General features: G+C 37.2%; 1 protein-coding gene across 1 annotated transcript in view; it reads left to right on the top strand.

The window, feature by feature from the left end:
- The window catches only part of TMEM156 (transmembrane protein 156), a 50,519-nt gene that overhangs the window by 17,482 nt on the left and 14,562 nt on the right, over positions 1-18,475 (top strand). Inside the window, 5 exon segments of the mRNA XM_070045527.1 lie at positions 5,617-5,886; positions 6,845-7,105; positions 10,304-10,358; positions 10,360-10,403; positions 12,662-12,745. Of these exon segments, the coding sequence (XP_069901628.1) occupies positions 5,617-5,886; positions 6,845-7,105; positions 10,304-10,358; positions 10,360-10,403; positions 12,662-12,745 (714 nt within the window).

Below are 18,475 nucleotides of genomic sequence, written 5' to 3'. Positions count from 1 at the left end.
GACCTTCCTTAAAGTGAAACGGGATATCTAAAAATGATTATACATCACTCTCAGCGTTGAACATCATAAGCATGCAGAAGCAAGCAAGGATGTCTGCTCTCAACACCTCTATTTATCATGGTGCTGGAAGTCCTAGTCAGTGCATTAAGACAAGCAAAAGAAATAAAAGGTATAAGAATTGAAAAGCAAGATATAAAGGTGTCATTATCTGCAGTCAACATACATATCTGCATAGAAAACTCAAAAGATTTATAGGAAAAATTAAAATTAATAAGGAAGTTTACAAGTGGTAAAAAATAAAATTGATATCCAAGAGTCAACTGTATTTCCATGTACCACTAATAAACAGAAAAGATATTTCTTGAAAGATACTATTGGCAATAGCAACAAAAAATAAGGTAGCCAGGAGGAAATCTAACAAAAGATATATGGGACCATAATGGTGAAAATTTGGAAGCTTTATTAAAAGATATCAAAGAATACCTATATAAATAGAGAGAAAAAAAGGAAGAAAAGAGTGATAGGAGAAACTCAGTAGCATATCTTTTTTCTCCAACTGATTTTGAGATTCAAGTCAGAATCACAACTGGGTTCTTCACTGAACTTAGTAAGCTGATTCTAAAATGTATTGGAAAGAGCAAAGGGTCAAGAATCGCTAAGATGTTCCTAAAGAAAATGAACAAGGTGAGGGGATTTTTCCTGTCAGATATAAGAGCTTTACAGAGCAAAAGTAATTAAGTCAGTAAGATATCTTTGCCAAGATAGAAAAATGGACTGATGGAACAAAATTGAGAACCCGGAAACACAGTCATACATACATGGATGCTTTGATAGATTATAGAGATGTCATTACAGATAGTGGGGACTACTTAATAATTGGTAGTACAATTGATTATCACATGTGGGAGAAATTAATCTGGTTTCCTACTTCATACTGTACACAGTATCAGATAGATTAAGAACTTAAACATAAAAGGCAACACTTCAAAACTTTTAGAAGACCATGTGGGTGAAGATCTTTTTAAAGGAGAAGGATTCTTTTTTTATATAAATTTATTTACTTATTTATTTTATTTTTGGCTACGTTGGGTCTTCGTTGCTTCGCGCGGGTTTTTCTCTAGTTGTGGCGAATGGGGGATACTCTTTGTTGTGGTGTGCAGACTTCTTACCTCAGTGGCTTCTGTAGTTGCAGAGCACGGGCTCTAGATGTGCGGGCTTCTGTAGTTGTGGCACGCAGGCTCAGTAGCTGTGGCTCATGGGCTCTAGAGTGCAGGCTCAATAGTTGTGGCGCATGGGCTTAGCTCCTCTGCGGCATGTGGGATCTTCCCGGACCAGGGCTTGAACCCATCTCCCCTGCATTAGCAGGCGATTCCTAACCACTGTGCCACCAGGGAAGTCCAGGAGAAGGATTTCTTAAACAAGACACTAAGCACAAATTGTAAAGAAAATGATTGATAAATTCAATACATTCAAGTTAAGAGCTTCCTTTAACTAAAAGATCATAAAGAAAATGAATGGACAAGGTACAAACTGTGAGAAGATATCTTAATAAAAAATGTAAAGAACTTCTTAAAATTTTTAAAAGGAAAGTTAAAAACTCCTAAACATTAATAAGAAAAAGACAAACAACCTACCAGAAAAATGGAAAAATAGAAAAAGTAGGGAAGACCAGGAAAATACACTTTTAAACCATGATGAGGTTCTATTTAACATTCACTGAATTGTCAAAACTTGAAAAGTGCTGGCCAAGATATGCATCAATGGGAAACCTTTATACACTGCAGATGGGAGATTAAATTGGTCCAACTGCTTTGTACAATGATTTGGCATTTTCTAGTAAAATCAAAGGTGTGCATACTGAATACCCAGCAATTTCATTCAATATGTATGCTAGAGAAACTTCTGTATTTGTGTACCAGGAGACATGTTCATGAATATTCATAGTAGCGCTATTTTAAAATAAGCTTTATTGAGATATAATTTATATATAATAAAATGCTGCCATTTTTAAGTACAAAGTTTGAGGTTTGACAAATGTTTACAGCAATGTAACTATCAACAAAATCAAGATATACAACTTTCCAATACCTCCAAAATGTCCCTCTTTCTCCTTTGCAGAAGAACCCTTCTCCCACTATCAATATAGTTTTCCACTTTCTAGAACTTCATATGAATGGAATCACATTAGTATATAGTCACTTGTGTTTGGCTTCTTTCCTTTGGGATAATGCATTTGAGATTCATCCGTGTTGTTGTTTGTATCAGCATTTTCTTCCTTTTTGTTGCTGAGTAGTATTTCATTCTATGGATATGTCAGGAATTGTTTATATATTCACTAGTTGTTGGATTTTTGGATTGTTTCCAGTTCTTAGCTATTATAAATTTTACAGGTGCCATGAAAATTCATGTACAGGTATTTGTGTGGACATATGTTTTTATTTCTCTTTTGTAAACTCCTAGGAGTAGAATTGTTGGGTCACGTGCTAAGTATATGTTTAACTTAAAGAAAATAAAAATGTTTTCCAAAGTGGTTGTACTATTTTACATTCCTACCAACAATGTATGAGAGTTATGGTACACAGCAATATTATCCAGAACAGCAAAAATAGAAACAACCTAAATGCTCACTGTCAGAAGAATAGATACATAAATTGTAGTATATTCATTCAAAACGTACCACAAATAATTAACTACATCCATGTGTAGCAACACGACTAAAACATATTCTGCAAAAAAATCAAGTCATAGATGAATACCTACAATATAGTCCATATATATGTATACAGTATGCTAATGCAACAAAATTCAATGTGGTGCTTAACCTCTGTGAAAGAAGGAGTATGTAGGGGCAGGGAGGGATAGGGTGCTTCAGAGATGTTGCTAATATTCTATTTCTTAACCTGTGTGATAGATACATGAGTGTTCGTTTATTTTTATTATTCTTTAACTGGAACAATACATTTTATATAGGCTTGTATATGATATATGTTTACAATAAAGTTAAAAAAGAAAATAAAGACAGTTTAACCTTACTCTTTGCTTTTCTTTAAAAAGAAAAAATCATTGACTTGGGCATTTGTCCTATACTGTAACTTACTTTCCTAATTCTAGTTAGTATTCTATATCCTTATCTTGAAAGATTGCAGTCTTAGTACTGGAGTAATTCTGGAATGCATTTCTATCTCTGGGAGTGAGAATTTAGATGTCTGACTCTCAGCAATATTAATGGCAGTAGTTAAATTCATATATCCTTGTTTATGAAGATGAGAATACAGCCCACCTGATAACAAAAATGATTGAGTAGAATTCATTTATTTCTTAAAATTATACTGGGGAAGGATATGTCCTGTATTTCTTTCTTTCCTAATTGAATTATTTAAAACTAAGATTTAAAAACCATCATAAAATGACCTCATAGCCAAATACAATGGATATATCTCAACAATTCTAGAAAGCCAAGTTTGTCACTTATTGGATAAGAAGACTTTAATACTGACAGTAAACATTTCTCTATGACAGTAAAAATTTCTCTATCTCCCTTCTAGGTCATAACATAAGAATATAAATTCAAGAAGTTGAAAATTTCATAAGATGAAAAATGCCAGTGAGGAAAATGGAAAGATGGCAAGAAATAATTTTTTCATGTGTTTAGTAATACAAAAAATCTACAGATTATAGATTTCTATCAAATGATACATTCCTATCTTCTTTTTGAGACATTATTATTGAAGACAATTTTTTAAAAAATAGTTTTAATTTCATTACAACTTTGTTTACAAATATATTGAGACATTACAAAATTGTGTATTTGACTAAAATACAATCTCTACCTCCCAAAACTTTTATAGCAACTCAAGTATGAAATGTGTTTATAGCTGGAAATTACATGTGAATTATTACAGAAGCAATTTCAAATGTAGAGGGCTGGTAAATGAACCTTTAATTTGTTAAGTAATAAAAATATCATCAGTAACGAAACAATTATGAAATTACTATCAAAGTACAAATTCAACAAGTAAAAAATGTGCTTTAATATAAATCAATAGCTTGATTTTCTTTTACGTTTGAATCAAGATGTATGACTAGGAGTAATCATTCTTAAAAATGAAGAAATTCTTTCATTGTGCTCCACATTATTTAGAAAATTTTAAAAATATATTTTGCCCCATGTGATTATGAGAAATGGTAAAGAAAGCCACATAAATGTGGAACTGAACGTGTCAGCTATTTTCTCATGCTAGTAAATGACTGTCAAATTGAGAATATCTGAAAGAGAGGTTACCTATTCCTTAGTTTATCATTACTGCTACATAGGGATTCCCAATTTTCATATAGTGAGTTTTAATTACTCATGTGGATTAAATCTTACATAATCTCATCTTAAATAAAGGATGAATTTTAAATTTTTACTTTGGAATATGGGTTTGCATTTTAATAATATACATTTGAACAATTTTCAAAAATATTTTCATATATATCACTTGATGCTACTATAACCCCACAAGGTTAGCAGGATCTTGTTATTATCTCTATTTTGCTAATGAGAAAATGAGACTTGTGGAGAAAAAGTAAATTATTCAGGTATCTTGGCTAATAACAGCTTTAGCACTAAAGTCTTTGTCTTTTGCTTTGAACTCAGTCTTCCTTCTATTATGCCATTATTTCCAAATCTGATACTTGTCTTCACACCAAAATAAAAATTATGATGTTATCCTATTAAATTTCAAGTAGGTTGAATAATGGTCACCCAAATATATCAGGTGTTAATCCCTGGGAACCTATAAATGTTACCTTATAGGGAAAAAGGGTCTCTATACATGTGATTAAGTTAAGAATCTTGAGATGGGGAGATTATCCTGAGCCTTATCCCAGTGGAACCTAAATCTAATCACAAGTGTCCTTATAAGAGAGAGGCAGAGGGAGATTTGACACAGACAGAAGAGTAGAAGATGGAGATACAGAGGAGAAAGTAATGTGACCATGGAAGCAGAGATTGGAGTGATGTGGTCACAAGCCAAGGAATGCCAACAGTCCCCCAAATTTGGAAGAGGTGCAATGTCTTCAGAGGGAGTGTGGTCTTGGGAATGCTTCGATTTCAGACCAGTAACACTGGCATTGAACTTCTGGCCTTCAGGACTGTAAAAGAATAAATTTCTCTTGTTTTAAGCCACCAAGATTGTAGTAGTTTGTTACAGCAGCCCTCAGAAACTAATACAGAGATACTGTTCAAGTTTTCCATTCCCTGTTCAACTCCATGCAATTCACTTGAACCTCTATTTGGGAACAGATGGATTCAGAGGAAACTAAGGTTTGTCCATTAAAATTTTCCTAGAAAAGAGAATGGTTACAATGCTAGGGTTTCAAAGAACTTCTCAGCAGGACTTCTCTTCTCTGAAAATTAATAGGGAATGTTGACAAATTTTTAAAAAAATATTTAAATGGACTAGATATTGTTAATTCACGTGAAAACAAAGTCTTGTCAGTGATAAACTGAAATGTACTGAATCTGCCTAAGAAAAACTGGGAGCTTATTGTGTATTCATTTGAATGCCAAAAACTCAAAATTTTACAGTAAAGAAAGTTGTTTTTTGTTTTGTTTTGTTTTTTCCTTTATAGGAAACACGTTGGAGCTATCATGCCTGGAAGTATGTTTACAACGTAATTTCACCTATTCATTCTCCTCTTTAAATTTTTCTTTCGTGACTTTTCTGCAACCAATAAAAGAAACTCAGACTATTATGGGAATCTTTCTAAATCACTCCAGTTTTCAAAACTTCACCAGGATTTGCCAAGACATCACAAGTGAATTTAAAATGTGCTCCTCATGTTTGGCTTGTGAGTCCAAAGGAAACATGGATTTTATTTCTCAGGAACAAACATCAAAAGGTAAATGCAAAAGAAAAGTGAGAATTAAAATTATCAAGGATAAATAACCTCATTCTGTTAAAAAAGTATTAATAATACATCCCAATGTTAAGTCTAGTGGCCCTGGAACACCCAGCCGTGTGGTGCTTAATGAGTGACTTACAGGCTTTGAGATAGGATAATAACTTGTTCTTGGTTTACTTTATCAAAATATCTATGCTTAAAATACATCAAAATGCCACTAATCCATGTACATTTAATGGTTAAAGTATTATTTAGCAAGCTCTCTTCAAAAGTACTGAAAAAATTCTAAGTAAACTTGCAGGTTCTCATATAAAATCACACTTTGATTCCCCAAGGAGTCATTGAATCCTTGATACATCCTTATAAATAAAAAAAATTTGGATATAGACATGCACACATAGGGAGAATGCCATGTGAAGATGAAAGCAGAGATCAGGGTGATGCTTCTATAAGACAAGGAACACTAAAGACTGCCAGCAAACCACCAGAAGCTAGAAGGGAAGCATGGGAGACATTGTTCCTCACAGCCCTCAGAAGGAAGGAACCTTGTCAACACCTTAATCTTGAAAGTGTAGCCTCCAGAACTGTGAGACAATAAATTTCTGTTGTTTAAGCCACCCATTTTGTGGTACTTTGTTATGACAACCCTAGCAAACTAGTATAATGTGGGATGGGAAATATTGTTGTGGCCATTTTGGAAAATAAAATCTGTCCCACAGGTCATCAGGAGAATGTTTGCTTTTTCTTTGAGATGCTCCAATTTTATTTCAAACTCACCTAGTTTTCACTCTCTTAAAAAATGTAAGCACTGTAATTGTTATTTTTAGTGCTGGTACTTCTTGTTTCTACTCTTTTTTGTTGTATAGGAAGGAGGGGATTTAGTTTTGAGTTGTATGTGTTTTCTTACCATGTACTACTATTTTTTGTGAATAACATTTTCTTAATCTCTTTCTAGTTCTTATCATGAGAGGATCAACGGAAGTGAAGGCAAATGATTTTCATTCACCTTGTCAACATTTTAACTTCACTGTAACTCCTGTGGTTGACCACTTGGAGCAATGTAACATTACCTGTAATCTAAAAACACACACTAGAAGGTCAGCAATCGATGAGGAAGATCCAACCAAGGAAACAGATATAAACCATACTTGTAGAATTATGGAACACCCGACTAATTGTATAAATATTTCTTTGCACCTAGAAATGGATGTAAAATGTAAGTTTTTAAGGAAATTGGAGGGAAAAGGAGAATGGAATATAGACACAAAGTTAAGTAAGGACTATCACATTAACTGCATTGAAAGTTGAATAGTTGAAGAATTTTATTGATGAAATAGCAACACTGGAAAGAACGTTAGTCCTTTATCTGTTTATTTTTTCTTTCAAAATGTGCTTTTTGTGGAACCCAGCTGTACTCAGAGGTGAAGGAGATGTCTATGGGTTGTGATCTGAGGGGCATTAGAAAGACCCTCTGCCCCAGAATAACTTCTGGGAATGCCTATTAGCTGTGCTTGAGGTAACACTATCACATTTGTGTATTCAAGGATGATATTTCTTTTTAAATGTAAATATACATATACATTGTGATGTGCTATTAAATTTTGAATTGATTTAACATGTCCTCTCTTAGAGCTGAGAAACAGACCTGAATTAAAGGGATTTTTGATATATTGCTGTGAAGTTAGGTGGGGTACAGATTAAGCATTTTGAGGCACTGGATGACTCTGAGGGAAAGGTAGGAGTCTGAAATATAAAACTTACATATATCTTAATTCTGCTTAAGGTTGATTAACACTCTAGTCACCCTATTCTAAATTAACACAGTTGATCCTCACTACTAAGCAGGGTACCCTCACTTGACCCATATACTCTACTCTTGAAGAGCATTTTATGATATAACCATTTAATGAGTGCCTGCTGTATGCCAATCAGTGTGCCAGGCACTGGAGACACAGAGATAGATGTATGTAAAACAATGGAGTCAGTGCAATCAGTGGGACAGGTGCTAGGGCAGAGTAACTTGCTGTGTTTTCTGAGGTTCCAGACATAGGGAAGCCTTTCAGATTGCCTTAGAATGAGTTTCTAAAGCTTTAATTCTATTAGAGGTAATTATTTTAAAATGTTATATTTATTTTAAAGCAAATGCAAATATATAATATGCATGCATTTTTAAAGTGAAATATAAGACTTCAAATAAATTTCTCCTGTGAGTTAGTTTGCCCAAGGCCCTACAGTCTCTGCAGTTAGGGGGGTATTTCAAGGTGTGTGTATGTGTAGGGGGTATGGGAGAGGATCTGAGAAGCTGAACAGAGGGGTTAATTCCCTCTGGCTCAGGAATGAGGTTGGAGGTTTTGAAAAGACCACATAGAGAAGGAGACGATGATGAAATCTGAAAGATAAAGAGGTTTGGATTATAGATATTTAAAACTTATTTTTGTTTCAATGTCCATTTATGTATCTATCTAATTGCTTTTTATGTTTTCTAAAACATGAAGGAAAAATAAGCATTACCATATTCCTTATTTTGAGAATTAATTTTTGTGTTAATGGAAAAAATCATAAATGCCAAAGTGAAGTAGTAATTGACAGCTTTTATGGGTCCATAAATCAGAAAGATAACAGAAGTGTACAAATATGTAGTCTTTTTTAACCTAATTTTTATTGGAGTATGGTTGCTTTATAATGTTGTGCTAGTTTCTGCTGTACAGCAAAGTGAATCAGCTATACATGTACACATATCCCCTCCTTTTTGGATTTCCTTCCCATTTACGTTACCACAGAGTACTGAGTAGAGTTCCCTGTGCTATACAGTAGGTTCTAATTAGTTATCTATTTTATACATAGTAGTGCAAATATATAGTCTTATATTTGGGGAAAAGTATACCTATTTTGCCATGTGTAGAAGATTAAAAATTTATTCATATTTTACTCTGCTGTCCAAAGACTAATTTGATCTCCCTTAAAAGTCCTATCTACTGGAGAGCGGCGGAGGGGGACTAAATTTAGTTCAGTCTGGTAAATTTACTCAGAAAAAATAATTTAATCTACCTCTTTAGATTTTTTTCAGACTCCTGTCCATTTCCCCTTGTTCCTCTCCAAGACGGCTACAGGGACAGGGAGTAGGGGGACAGCATAGGATGTAGGGAGATACGTTCATCTGTGTTCTCACTGGTGCTTTGCTGGGTGTTCTGGCTGGCTTGGCCCGAGCTGTGTACATTCTGCTATTGTAATATAAAGTTGGTGAATGCATGGTCCTTTTTTCATAGCTTGATCAGTGCCCCATGATACCTTGGTATTGGGTCCACCTTGACTCTTGCTGGCACTGCACATTCTCTATGCCAGTTAACTGCATGCTTTTATTTTGCTGAGTGAGGTATGCAAGTCTAAATAGTATGGAATGATGTTAGGAAGGCCGAGTGCTGCCATTCCAGTCAAACTCTACCTTCTCCATTCAGTGTCTTCTCTAAATAAATGTTCACTGCCTATTTAATGTACACCTGCTTATGGAGTGGGGGACCTGTAAAAGGGGTACCCAGATCATGAGCCCCCAAACAGCAGTCATCTAAGGGTATTCAGAAGTTATATATCCTGCTAAGTTGAATAAGTACTAGCTGTGTTTTGCATACCAGGAAGAGAGTACATAGGGTGGCTTAGAAAGTCAGTAGACAATTGTGTTTTGGACACAATGAAGTCAACCTCCTTTAAGTCACTGATTCCTGGGTCTGCTGGCCAGTGTGTGTTTATGGGACGAAAGAATATCGTGCTCAGCTATTGCTGATGGTGACTCTACTTCCATATTGCCTCACTGTCATTTGAATGAGCGATTTTTTACCTGTATCCTTATTAAATTCAGGCGAGAGTAACTGTATGTTTAACTAATGCATGCACTTGATCTGATCATTGCCATGCGAGCCCCTGTGGAAAGAACGTATGACTAATCATCTACCCTGGTTTCTTATATGCCTCAATCCAACCTCTTTCTTTGCCTTTCCCTTTCTTCCCCATCCTCATCTTACACACTGTATCTTTGTTGATTTGAGGACACAATTTTTGGCTGCTTGGTCCAGGGCCAAATTGTTAATCACAAATGGCTCTGATTCTGGCACTCTGCTTGTTGTGGTCTTAACCTAGTGATAGCAATGATAGCAAAACTAACATCAATATAACTTGGAAGTGAAATTAATCCTAGAATTATGAAACTAAATGGATCCCTGGAAACCACTTGGTCATGTTTCTTCATTTAACACGTTAGGAAAGAACTCAGGAAAGCAAGTGACCTTGTTACAGTGATGGTTATATATTCAACTTTTCAATTATGGGCAGAATATATAGTAGAAGCCAGCTACATCACCATGTTGCCTCTTATCTCCTGCATCATTTTACCGTATTTTTATAGTACATTTTTTTTTTGCAGATTTTATTTGTTCCATGAAGATCACTTGGTATGTTCTGGTTCTATTAGTTTTTATACCACAAAATACTTGAAGCCCACAGGAGAGTGCAGAAGTGGCAGGGTAAGTATTGAAAAATAAATCCATCTTTTGGGAGAATTCATCTAGTATCAAGGTACTCCTAATCTTATCTGTAGGCTCAATTTCTTTTTCTAGTTCAATTTACCACTAACTGAGCACCTACTGTGTGTAAGTGGTGATTCTAGGTAACCCAAGTAACATAAGCATAAGTAAGACATAGTGCCAGCACTCAGGGATTTTCATGTATCTTTCTCCAGCCCAGACAAGTGAATAGAAGGGGAAGAAAGGCTGCGTGAACTGGAAGGAGTTGGTGGACTGGAGGTTGAGCAGAGCTTGGTGGAAGTGAAGGCAGAAGAGGGGTAGAAGAATAGGAGTGGTGATAAAGAATTTCGGAGTTGGAGTTATTGAGCTCTAGGCTCTAGGTGATGAGCAGGAGTCAATCTTTAATAAGTGTGGGGGGACAGTAGATTTTTGACTGTGAAGCACTAAAATGTGTAGTTGGAAATCAGGAAGTAGGGATGATATTAAAAAAGAATTAACCAGCATAACACGGGCATCCACCTATCAGAATGGACATTGACTGTCAACTACTATCGTGGTCTTATGGTGTGTACCCATGTATATACTGGCCCTACTGGTGTGTGAGCATGTATACATGACCCTTCTGGTGTGCACCCATGCACATACTGGCTGAATATCAGACCTGATGGACAGTTTATAATATGAGTAGTTGGTCTCTTAAAGACAGGATAAAATGTGTCATTATAAGACTAGGCTTTGGGGCTTCCCTGGTGGCGCAGTGGTTGAGAGTCCGCCTGCCGAAGCAGGGGACACAGGTTCGTGCCCCGGTCCGGGAAGATCCCACATGCCGTGGAGCGGCTGGGCCTGTGAGCCATGGTCGCTGAGCCTGTGCGTCTGGAGCCTGTGCTCCACAACAGGAGAGGCCACAACAGTGAGAGGCCCGCATACCGCAAAAAAACAAGCAAAAAAAAAACAACAAAAAAACTAGGCTTTGGAGTCAGGTGGATTTAGGTTAGAATCCTAGTGCTACCACTTACTAGTTATGTGACTTTGTGCAAGTTACTTGCCATATTTGAGTGTCCCTTTCCTCCTCTGTAAAACAAGAATAATCACCATTCCCACTGGGCTGAGGTGAGGATTGAACTAAAGAGATTACATAAGAAGTGTAACAAAGTGCCCTGAGCCTAGTAGTTCTCAATAAAGGATAGTAGCATTGTGCTGTGTAGTATTTCCCAAGGCTCTTGTGTTCTTTACCAGGCAAGGCTGTGTTAGTCCTTTCAGTAGGCAGAAAGAGTGGCTGCCTGTAGGGCTGAGTGAAAGTTTCATTAATTTTCTTGGCTAAGTGTTTGTTGGAGATATTTCTGAGAGCAGTTTCATATCAAGTCTTGTCATTGGTACCTTAGTATATACAGTCCTAAATGCATTGGTTAATAACATCATCAGTATTGTATATTTGTAGAATAAACATTTTCAGAACATTTTCATGAGATTTTTACTAGATTCTCAAGTTTATAAACAGGGTTTATAAACAAAGTTTATTTATTTATAAACAAAGTTTATAAACAGGGTATGTGCTATTCCTTTCATTTTTTATATATGAAAAAAACCCTGAGCCTCAGAGAGATTAAGTGTTTTGTCCAAAGTAATACAGCTAATAAAATGACAGAATTAAGACCCAGGGTCTTTCTAGTTTTGAAAATTATATTATTTTAAATAAATGTGTGTTATTTGCAATTAGTGCATAGTTTTGAGTTTCTTGATCTGTTTTTCTATAAATGATTACATATTAGGAAAGAGAGAACAGAAGCCAGATAGAAAAAAATGCCTAGAAAGAGACCAATAGTGGGGCGTGACATTAAGTTTTTATGAACATCTACCTAAATGACAGGCTTACTGGCTTTCAAAAGCTGCCTTGCAAATTGAAGCATATGAAGTAGTGAAAAATACCACGCCATTTATGACATTAAATATTATTAAATATTAAATATACATCAAATATTCTGTATATATCTATTGTATGTAATAATGTAAATAATATTCTGCATTTAAGAAGAGATGCATAATGGCATTTATGGCAGTGGAGAAGCCACTGGTTTTAGAAAGTACCTATTTGTTAATGGAAAATAACTTAATAAGAAAAGGCTGTTAATGTCTTGTTACTCCAGGCTCTGCTGTGAATGGCCCATTTTCTTTGGTAATCCTTGGAACCAACATGGGGAATATATATTAAGAATGTGCTTGCTTAGCATCTAAATATTTAATTTCTTTTCTTGGAATAGGTCATAAATACAAACCTACATCTGTCCTCTTAAGAGGAAGTGATTCTGAGAAACTGCGAACATTGAACGTGCAGGTCATTTCAGGTGAGTTCTGCGACATGCAGAGTACCACTTATGAAATTCCAACACTTCACCACTCACTATTGAGTAAACATAAGATCGAGTGATCTGAGCTCATTTAAATTAGTCTTGTAGCTAGAAGAAAGGAGCTGTGAGCAAATGAAATCTAGTTTAATATGTCTTATTATCAGGCGACAGTTATGATCAAAACTACCTCCTTAAATAATGGAAAGTTGGTTTAATTGGCAAGAAGAAATTCATGTGAGTAGGCAGAGGAGAGAAAGCAATAAGGAATAAGCCTCAGGTTTATTTTTAAATGAGACAAGATACCATTATTCCTCGGAATTGCAAGAAGTAACTGCAGAGTGGGCGTGGCTTTTGCTGGAGCCTTCGCTTAGCAGAGGGTGTCATTGTACAAAGAGAACGTCTAATAGCCCCAATTAAAAAGTCCCCTGTCCTCTCCTGAGAACTAGAAATGGAATAAGGGAATCCTAATTAGAGCAGCTAAGGGGGCTGTGAGCACAGATGCTGTGGTTCGATCTCGTTCTTCTAATTGTGAAACCTTCTGAATTCAAGTTGTCAAACCGCATTAAAAAGAAAGAGAGAGAGAATGCAATGTGGGCAAAGGCCTCTTTTTCATCAGGGAGAAATAATGTCCTTGACTCTTTGAAAACCCCAGAATTATGACTAATGTTACCACAGCTCCTTGCACACAGCCAGGGAGCGGGCGCCTTCGTATTCTGTGACAAGTTAGATAAGGAGCTTCAAGTCTGGTATGTAAACGGTTTTCAAAAATGTAAGGAAACCGAACAAACCCCGAGCGCCCACCATAGCTGCATCTGTAACCACGTGGAGATTTGCACAGCATTTCACTAGGAACTGTGCTGAGACTTTCCTTAGTTATTTAAACTAGGAGGTACTCACACCCCTAGCGTGAGGAAAAATTGGGTTGGGTGCACCTAAAGAGCTCAATTAAAAAAAAATTAGACTTTCTAGTCTCATAATTAGCAGTAAAATTATTAACCTATGGCTAGTAATAAGCATTAGCTAAGTAGTCATTTGACACCAGCTAAATGTGAAGAAAGTTGATGAAAATTTTGTGGGGTCAGTGACAATCTTGTTTGATGAATGACATAAATATCATAGGGCGGTTTCAAATGGCAAAACTAACTTTTATGGGGAGAAAATTGCATTTACTCTGTTCTCCCCTCTTATCAGTACTCTGACGTTCATGTACCAGGCGTGTTTTAACCTGGTGCTGCTGGGCTTTTGGTTGCCTTAGGAATTCTGGTACTTTCTCTTTTTAAGTCATAATTTTGAGCATCACAGCCTCGTCTCAGAAAAGGTCAGCAGTTCCCATCAACCAATATAATCGGGGGAATCGCAAATTTAAAGTACTAGCTAACCACAAGACTAACCTCACAGGTTCTATTTATGAGCCTGTGATTTTCATTCACCAGAGGAATCTGTCTCGGCCATCCTTTCCCTTTAATGGCTCTCACAAAAAAATCCTCTGGCTTTATTACCAGGCATATAATATTAATGTTTAGAGCAGGCCAAGGGGTGATGGCCTTTTTTAAAACCAAGAGGCCTTTTGAAGCTTAGCATCTTAAAGAGGGGTAGAAGCAGATGCTTTCTTGTTATATATATTCCTTTAACCTAAATGCAATTTTCCCCTCCCATTATAAGTTGCTCTTTCTGAGAGCGAAATGGGAAGGAAACAATGTCTCCCCCGAGTGCTGTTCTTAAGGCCTCTCTTTGTAATGATGGATTATAGGCAGCAGTGAGAATCTAAGGGGAAAAAATGTGCCAGCGTGGTTCTCGGGAGAAGCAGTAACACGAGCGAAAAAAAAAATGTATTTCAAAGAGAGCAGTGAATATAGTCACATTCAGCCGAGCAGCTTGCTGTCAGCTCTGGCTGTACATTCCAGAATGTCTCTCTAGTTGTTCATGTATTGCAAAGTAAGTATTGTGACACACATACACACAGAGCTATAGATAACTCACACCCTCAAAAAGATAAGAGAGAAATAAGGAGAGATTACCAACACCCTGGCACTGCACAGGGCTTGGCATGTACCGGCGCAGGTTAAACACCGATAGAGTAAATGAGCCTCATCGCTGTAGAAAGAGATATCATACAGAATCGAATCCCAAGCTTTTATGTGTCTCTGATATTTTCTTCCTTGCTTGGGGAAGTGTGATACCTTCTGTTGATTGCCTTGGTGTTAATCTATTTTACATTTTATTCACTCAGCTATTCTCTTCACACAGGTGATAACTCTGTCTTATTCATCTTTGGATCCCTGTCCCTAGCATAATATCTGGCATGTAGTTCATGCACAATAAACGCTTAGTAAATCGCACAAACCTTCAGGGGAAATGAGTAAAAAGAGAAGATGAACGAGAAATGAATCTTGGGGGTTGGGAAATGTGAAAACAAATGGAGAAACAAAGAGTGTTCAGAGGGAACATAATTCCATTTCATTGAAGAACATAAAATTCACTTTGTAGAATTGCTAAGGATATCAAAGAATAATAAAAAAAAGTCTTGAAGAAGAGATTTTGAGAACGATGCAAAAGTAACTTTGAAATGCATCCCTAGAAACAGTGCTTAATGAGTTGACCACATTGGGAGACCAAGGCCAGGGGCAGGAGCAGTGTACTAGGACTCGAATTATTGGATGCAGACAATAGAAACCAACTTGGCTGACTTGGCAGAAAGGAAATTTATTGGAAAACCAGTAGGTAACCCATGCAAGCAACAGGAACATTAGGCAAGCTGAGCTTATGCAGGAGTCAAGACAGGCCAAGCAGCCAAAAATACAGCCCCATAGGAATGGTCTGGTGAGAATGCCTCTGCTGGTGTCACCACCACTGGACGCTCCCTCTGGGCTGCTAGAGCTTCCCTTTGACCACCTTGCAACTTTGCAGCACTGTCCAGGATTGCAAGCCCTAAGGAGGGGTATCTGGTTGACTGAATGCAGGCCACAGATTGGTACTCCCGGTACCAGGAGGCAGGGAGAGGAGATATATGCCCCTCTGGCTTCCTGCATGCTTGAGAGTACCCCTGAGATGGCCACATGCTGGTCAGCCAACAAATAAATATCTACAAGCACGACACTAGGTTCCTAGGATTCGAGCCTCCACTGCATGGGTCAGCCAAGGGAGTCCTGTCATCTCTCTACTTTGTCCATCAAAACTGGTGAGATCTTTAAAACTTGAAGTTCTTCACCTTCGAATATTCAACCAAAATCTGTTGAACACTGACTATGGGCCAGAAATTGTGCTAAGCATTGCCCATGCAGTGGCTGTACCACAGCGCAGTCCCCGCCTCCATGGAGCTGACACCACCCTTCAGGAGATTCAATTCCTAGTTCCTTAGGAGAAGGGAAGCTAATTAAGCTATACAAACTCATTCAGCACCTTCCACGTGCACAGTACTTCCACACACATCATTTGATTTCATTTCATAAGAGCCTCACTTTTTTTCCTGGTGAGAAAACTGAAGCTAAGGGAGTTTAAAGTAACTGACCCACTGCCAGATCCCAGCAGGGTTAGGGTTCAAACTCAGTTCTGTCCAATGGCTGCACTTTCCAGCGCATCACTTAATGGCAAGATGAACTGGGGAGTTTACTCCTGCTGGTTCAAGCCACAGATCAAAACTTTTCTCGCTACTTTACATTTAGTGCTGGGAACTGAGATGAGACATTTTCTCTGTAAGGTATCAAAAGCTTGTGTGAGACAATGTGAGTCATCCTCAAAGTAATATTTCAGCATTGGCACTTAATGTGGGTGGGCTCTTAGGGACCACAAAGCAAAGAAAACGGAAATTCATTGTGAAAGAGAATTGCTAAATGCCAAAGGGAAGTGGATGACCCAGTAATATATATTACCCCAAAATAAAACTAGTGGAAATGTAAAATTATAATTTGCAACATGTTTAAGACCAACATAATAAAGACTAAGCAGGTTTCAATTTTCTGCCAAAGAGAAGATAAATTACTGGTGCCAGATGTCTAGCAACCAAGCAAGATAACATGAAAATTTAATTTTTACTTGCTTAACTGTAATATTTAAGACTCAAAATACAGATTGGGGTCCATAAAACAGTAAAGGTTATAGCCATCTGCTTGGTTACAGAATAGATCAAGATTCAGAGGGTGACTCTACCTGCAGGAGGAAATTCATAAAGTGTGAAGAATCTATAGGCAAAATAGGATGATTTATTCTATTCATTCATTGAATGACTTTATGTGACAGCCATTTGTGCCAGGTCTGAAAAAACTGATGATAAAACATGCAGATAAACATCTTCTCCATCTTCGCACAGACTCCCCCTGCCTGAACCATCTGGCCTCACTCGCCACCTCCCTTGCAATCCTCCCCTTTTCCCACCCTGCCTTTATCTAGTTAAGTCCAACCCTGTCCTCTGATTCTGGCTTAACTAACACTTCCTCAGGGAAGTTGTCTCAGAGCTGGTGGACCCTCATAACATCACACTTCTCTCTTTGTGGCAATTATCACTATTGCTCTTTTACATTTCTGTTATTATTTGATTGATGTCTCTCCTATGAGCCAGTTAGCTCCTTGAGATCCGGGACACTACCTGATAATACTTATCACTGCGTCCCCAGCTCATGGCACAGTGCATATGAGTTCATAATAGGTACCCAATAAATATTTGTTAAATAAATACAACTCTACACTGTCTATGTTGAAAGAATGACTGCTGCTGTCTTACAAAGACCTTTCAAATACTTTCCCCCACCCCCAGAGTATAACTTTTGATAATGCCTACCCAAAATAACAAAAGGAGAATGGTTAAACACTTCATCAGTTTTATTCCTTGGAGTATTAAGGATACCTGAAGTGTGAGTGAATTGGAAACTGAGTCAATGGCTCAGAATATTGGCAGCTGTCTGTTCAAGGAGGGTTTTTTTTTCCCTCTTTAATTGCTATTTCTAGATAATTCTGCAGTCATTTATTTTTCCATCCTCATTTGATTTTCACACTGGCCAGATTTGGAATAGCTGAGTAGTTTTAGGTTCACTGTTAAAAATAACAGATGGATCTTTGAACATAGTAGGGAGTTGGCCTCTTGAATAGTGGAACTCTATTTTAAGCCACCATAATTGGTTCTATTAACCCTAAAAGGCTACTAGCTATCTTGGACTTGCACAAAAGTGCCTGTGTTTTTATGTGATGGAAAGGTCAGAATGATGCATAGCAATACTGAAATTCTGCATTCCTATGACAGTAAGAAGAAATAATTAAGACTGAAAAGTTTTTTTGAAGCCTGATTAGAGAACTGAATAAGAATCACCAAACCATCTGAAAATGTCCACATCTGTCTTGACCGAAGAAATCTGTGACGATTAACTTGAATTCCTTCCTTTTTGGAGAGGCTCTTATGAGGAAACCAAGTACTTTGTGGGTAACAGTTTAGACATTTATTGCCATTGTCTCCACAAAGAGTCATGGCTGAAGTATGAAGGACAGAAGGAAGCGCCCAAGGTCATCGCTTCCGAGTTTAGCTATCCATAGTCCCTCTCTGCTGAGTTCACACACAGGTCCTACTAAATTCCGAGCAGGGCCCTCCAGTGGGCTTAAAACGATGCCAGTAAAAATACTTTGTTTTGTACTTGGTGGTGCTTTCTCACAGGGCACTCTTATTTTCCTTATCTCCAAAGTCCTGGGTGGTACCCCAGAGTTGACTTTTTGTTCTGCTTGAACATACACCATTTTATTAAG

The sequence above is a fragment of the Globicephala melas genome, chromosome 5, assembly GCF_963455315.2.
Source record: "Globicephala melas chromosome 5, mGloMel1.2, whole genome shotgun sequence".
Classification (NCBI taxonomy): Eukaryota; Metazoa; Chordata; class Mammalia; order Artiodactyla; family Delphinidae; genus Globicephala; species Globicephala melas.
The sequence above is the reverse complement of the archived record's forward strand: the minus strand, read 5'-3'. Positions and strand labels throughout refer to the sequence as shown.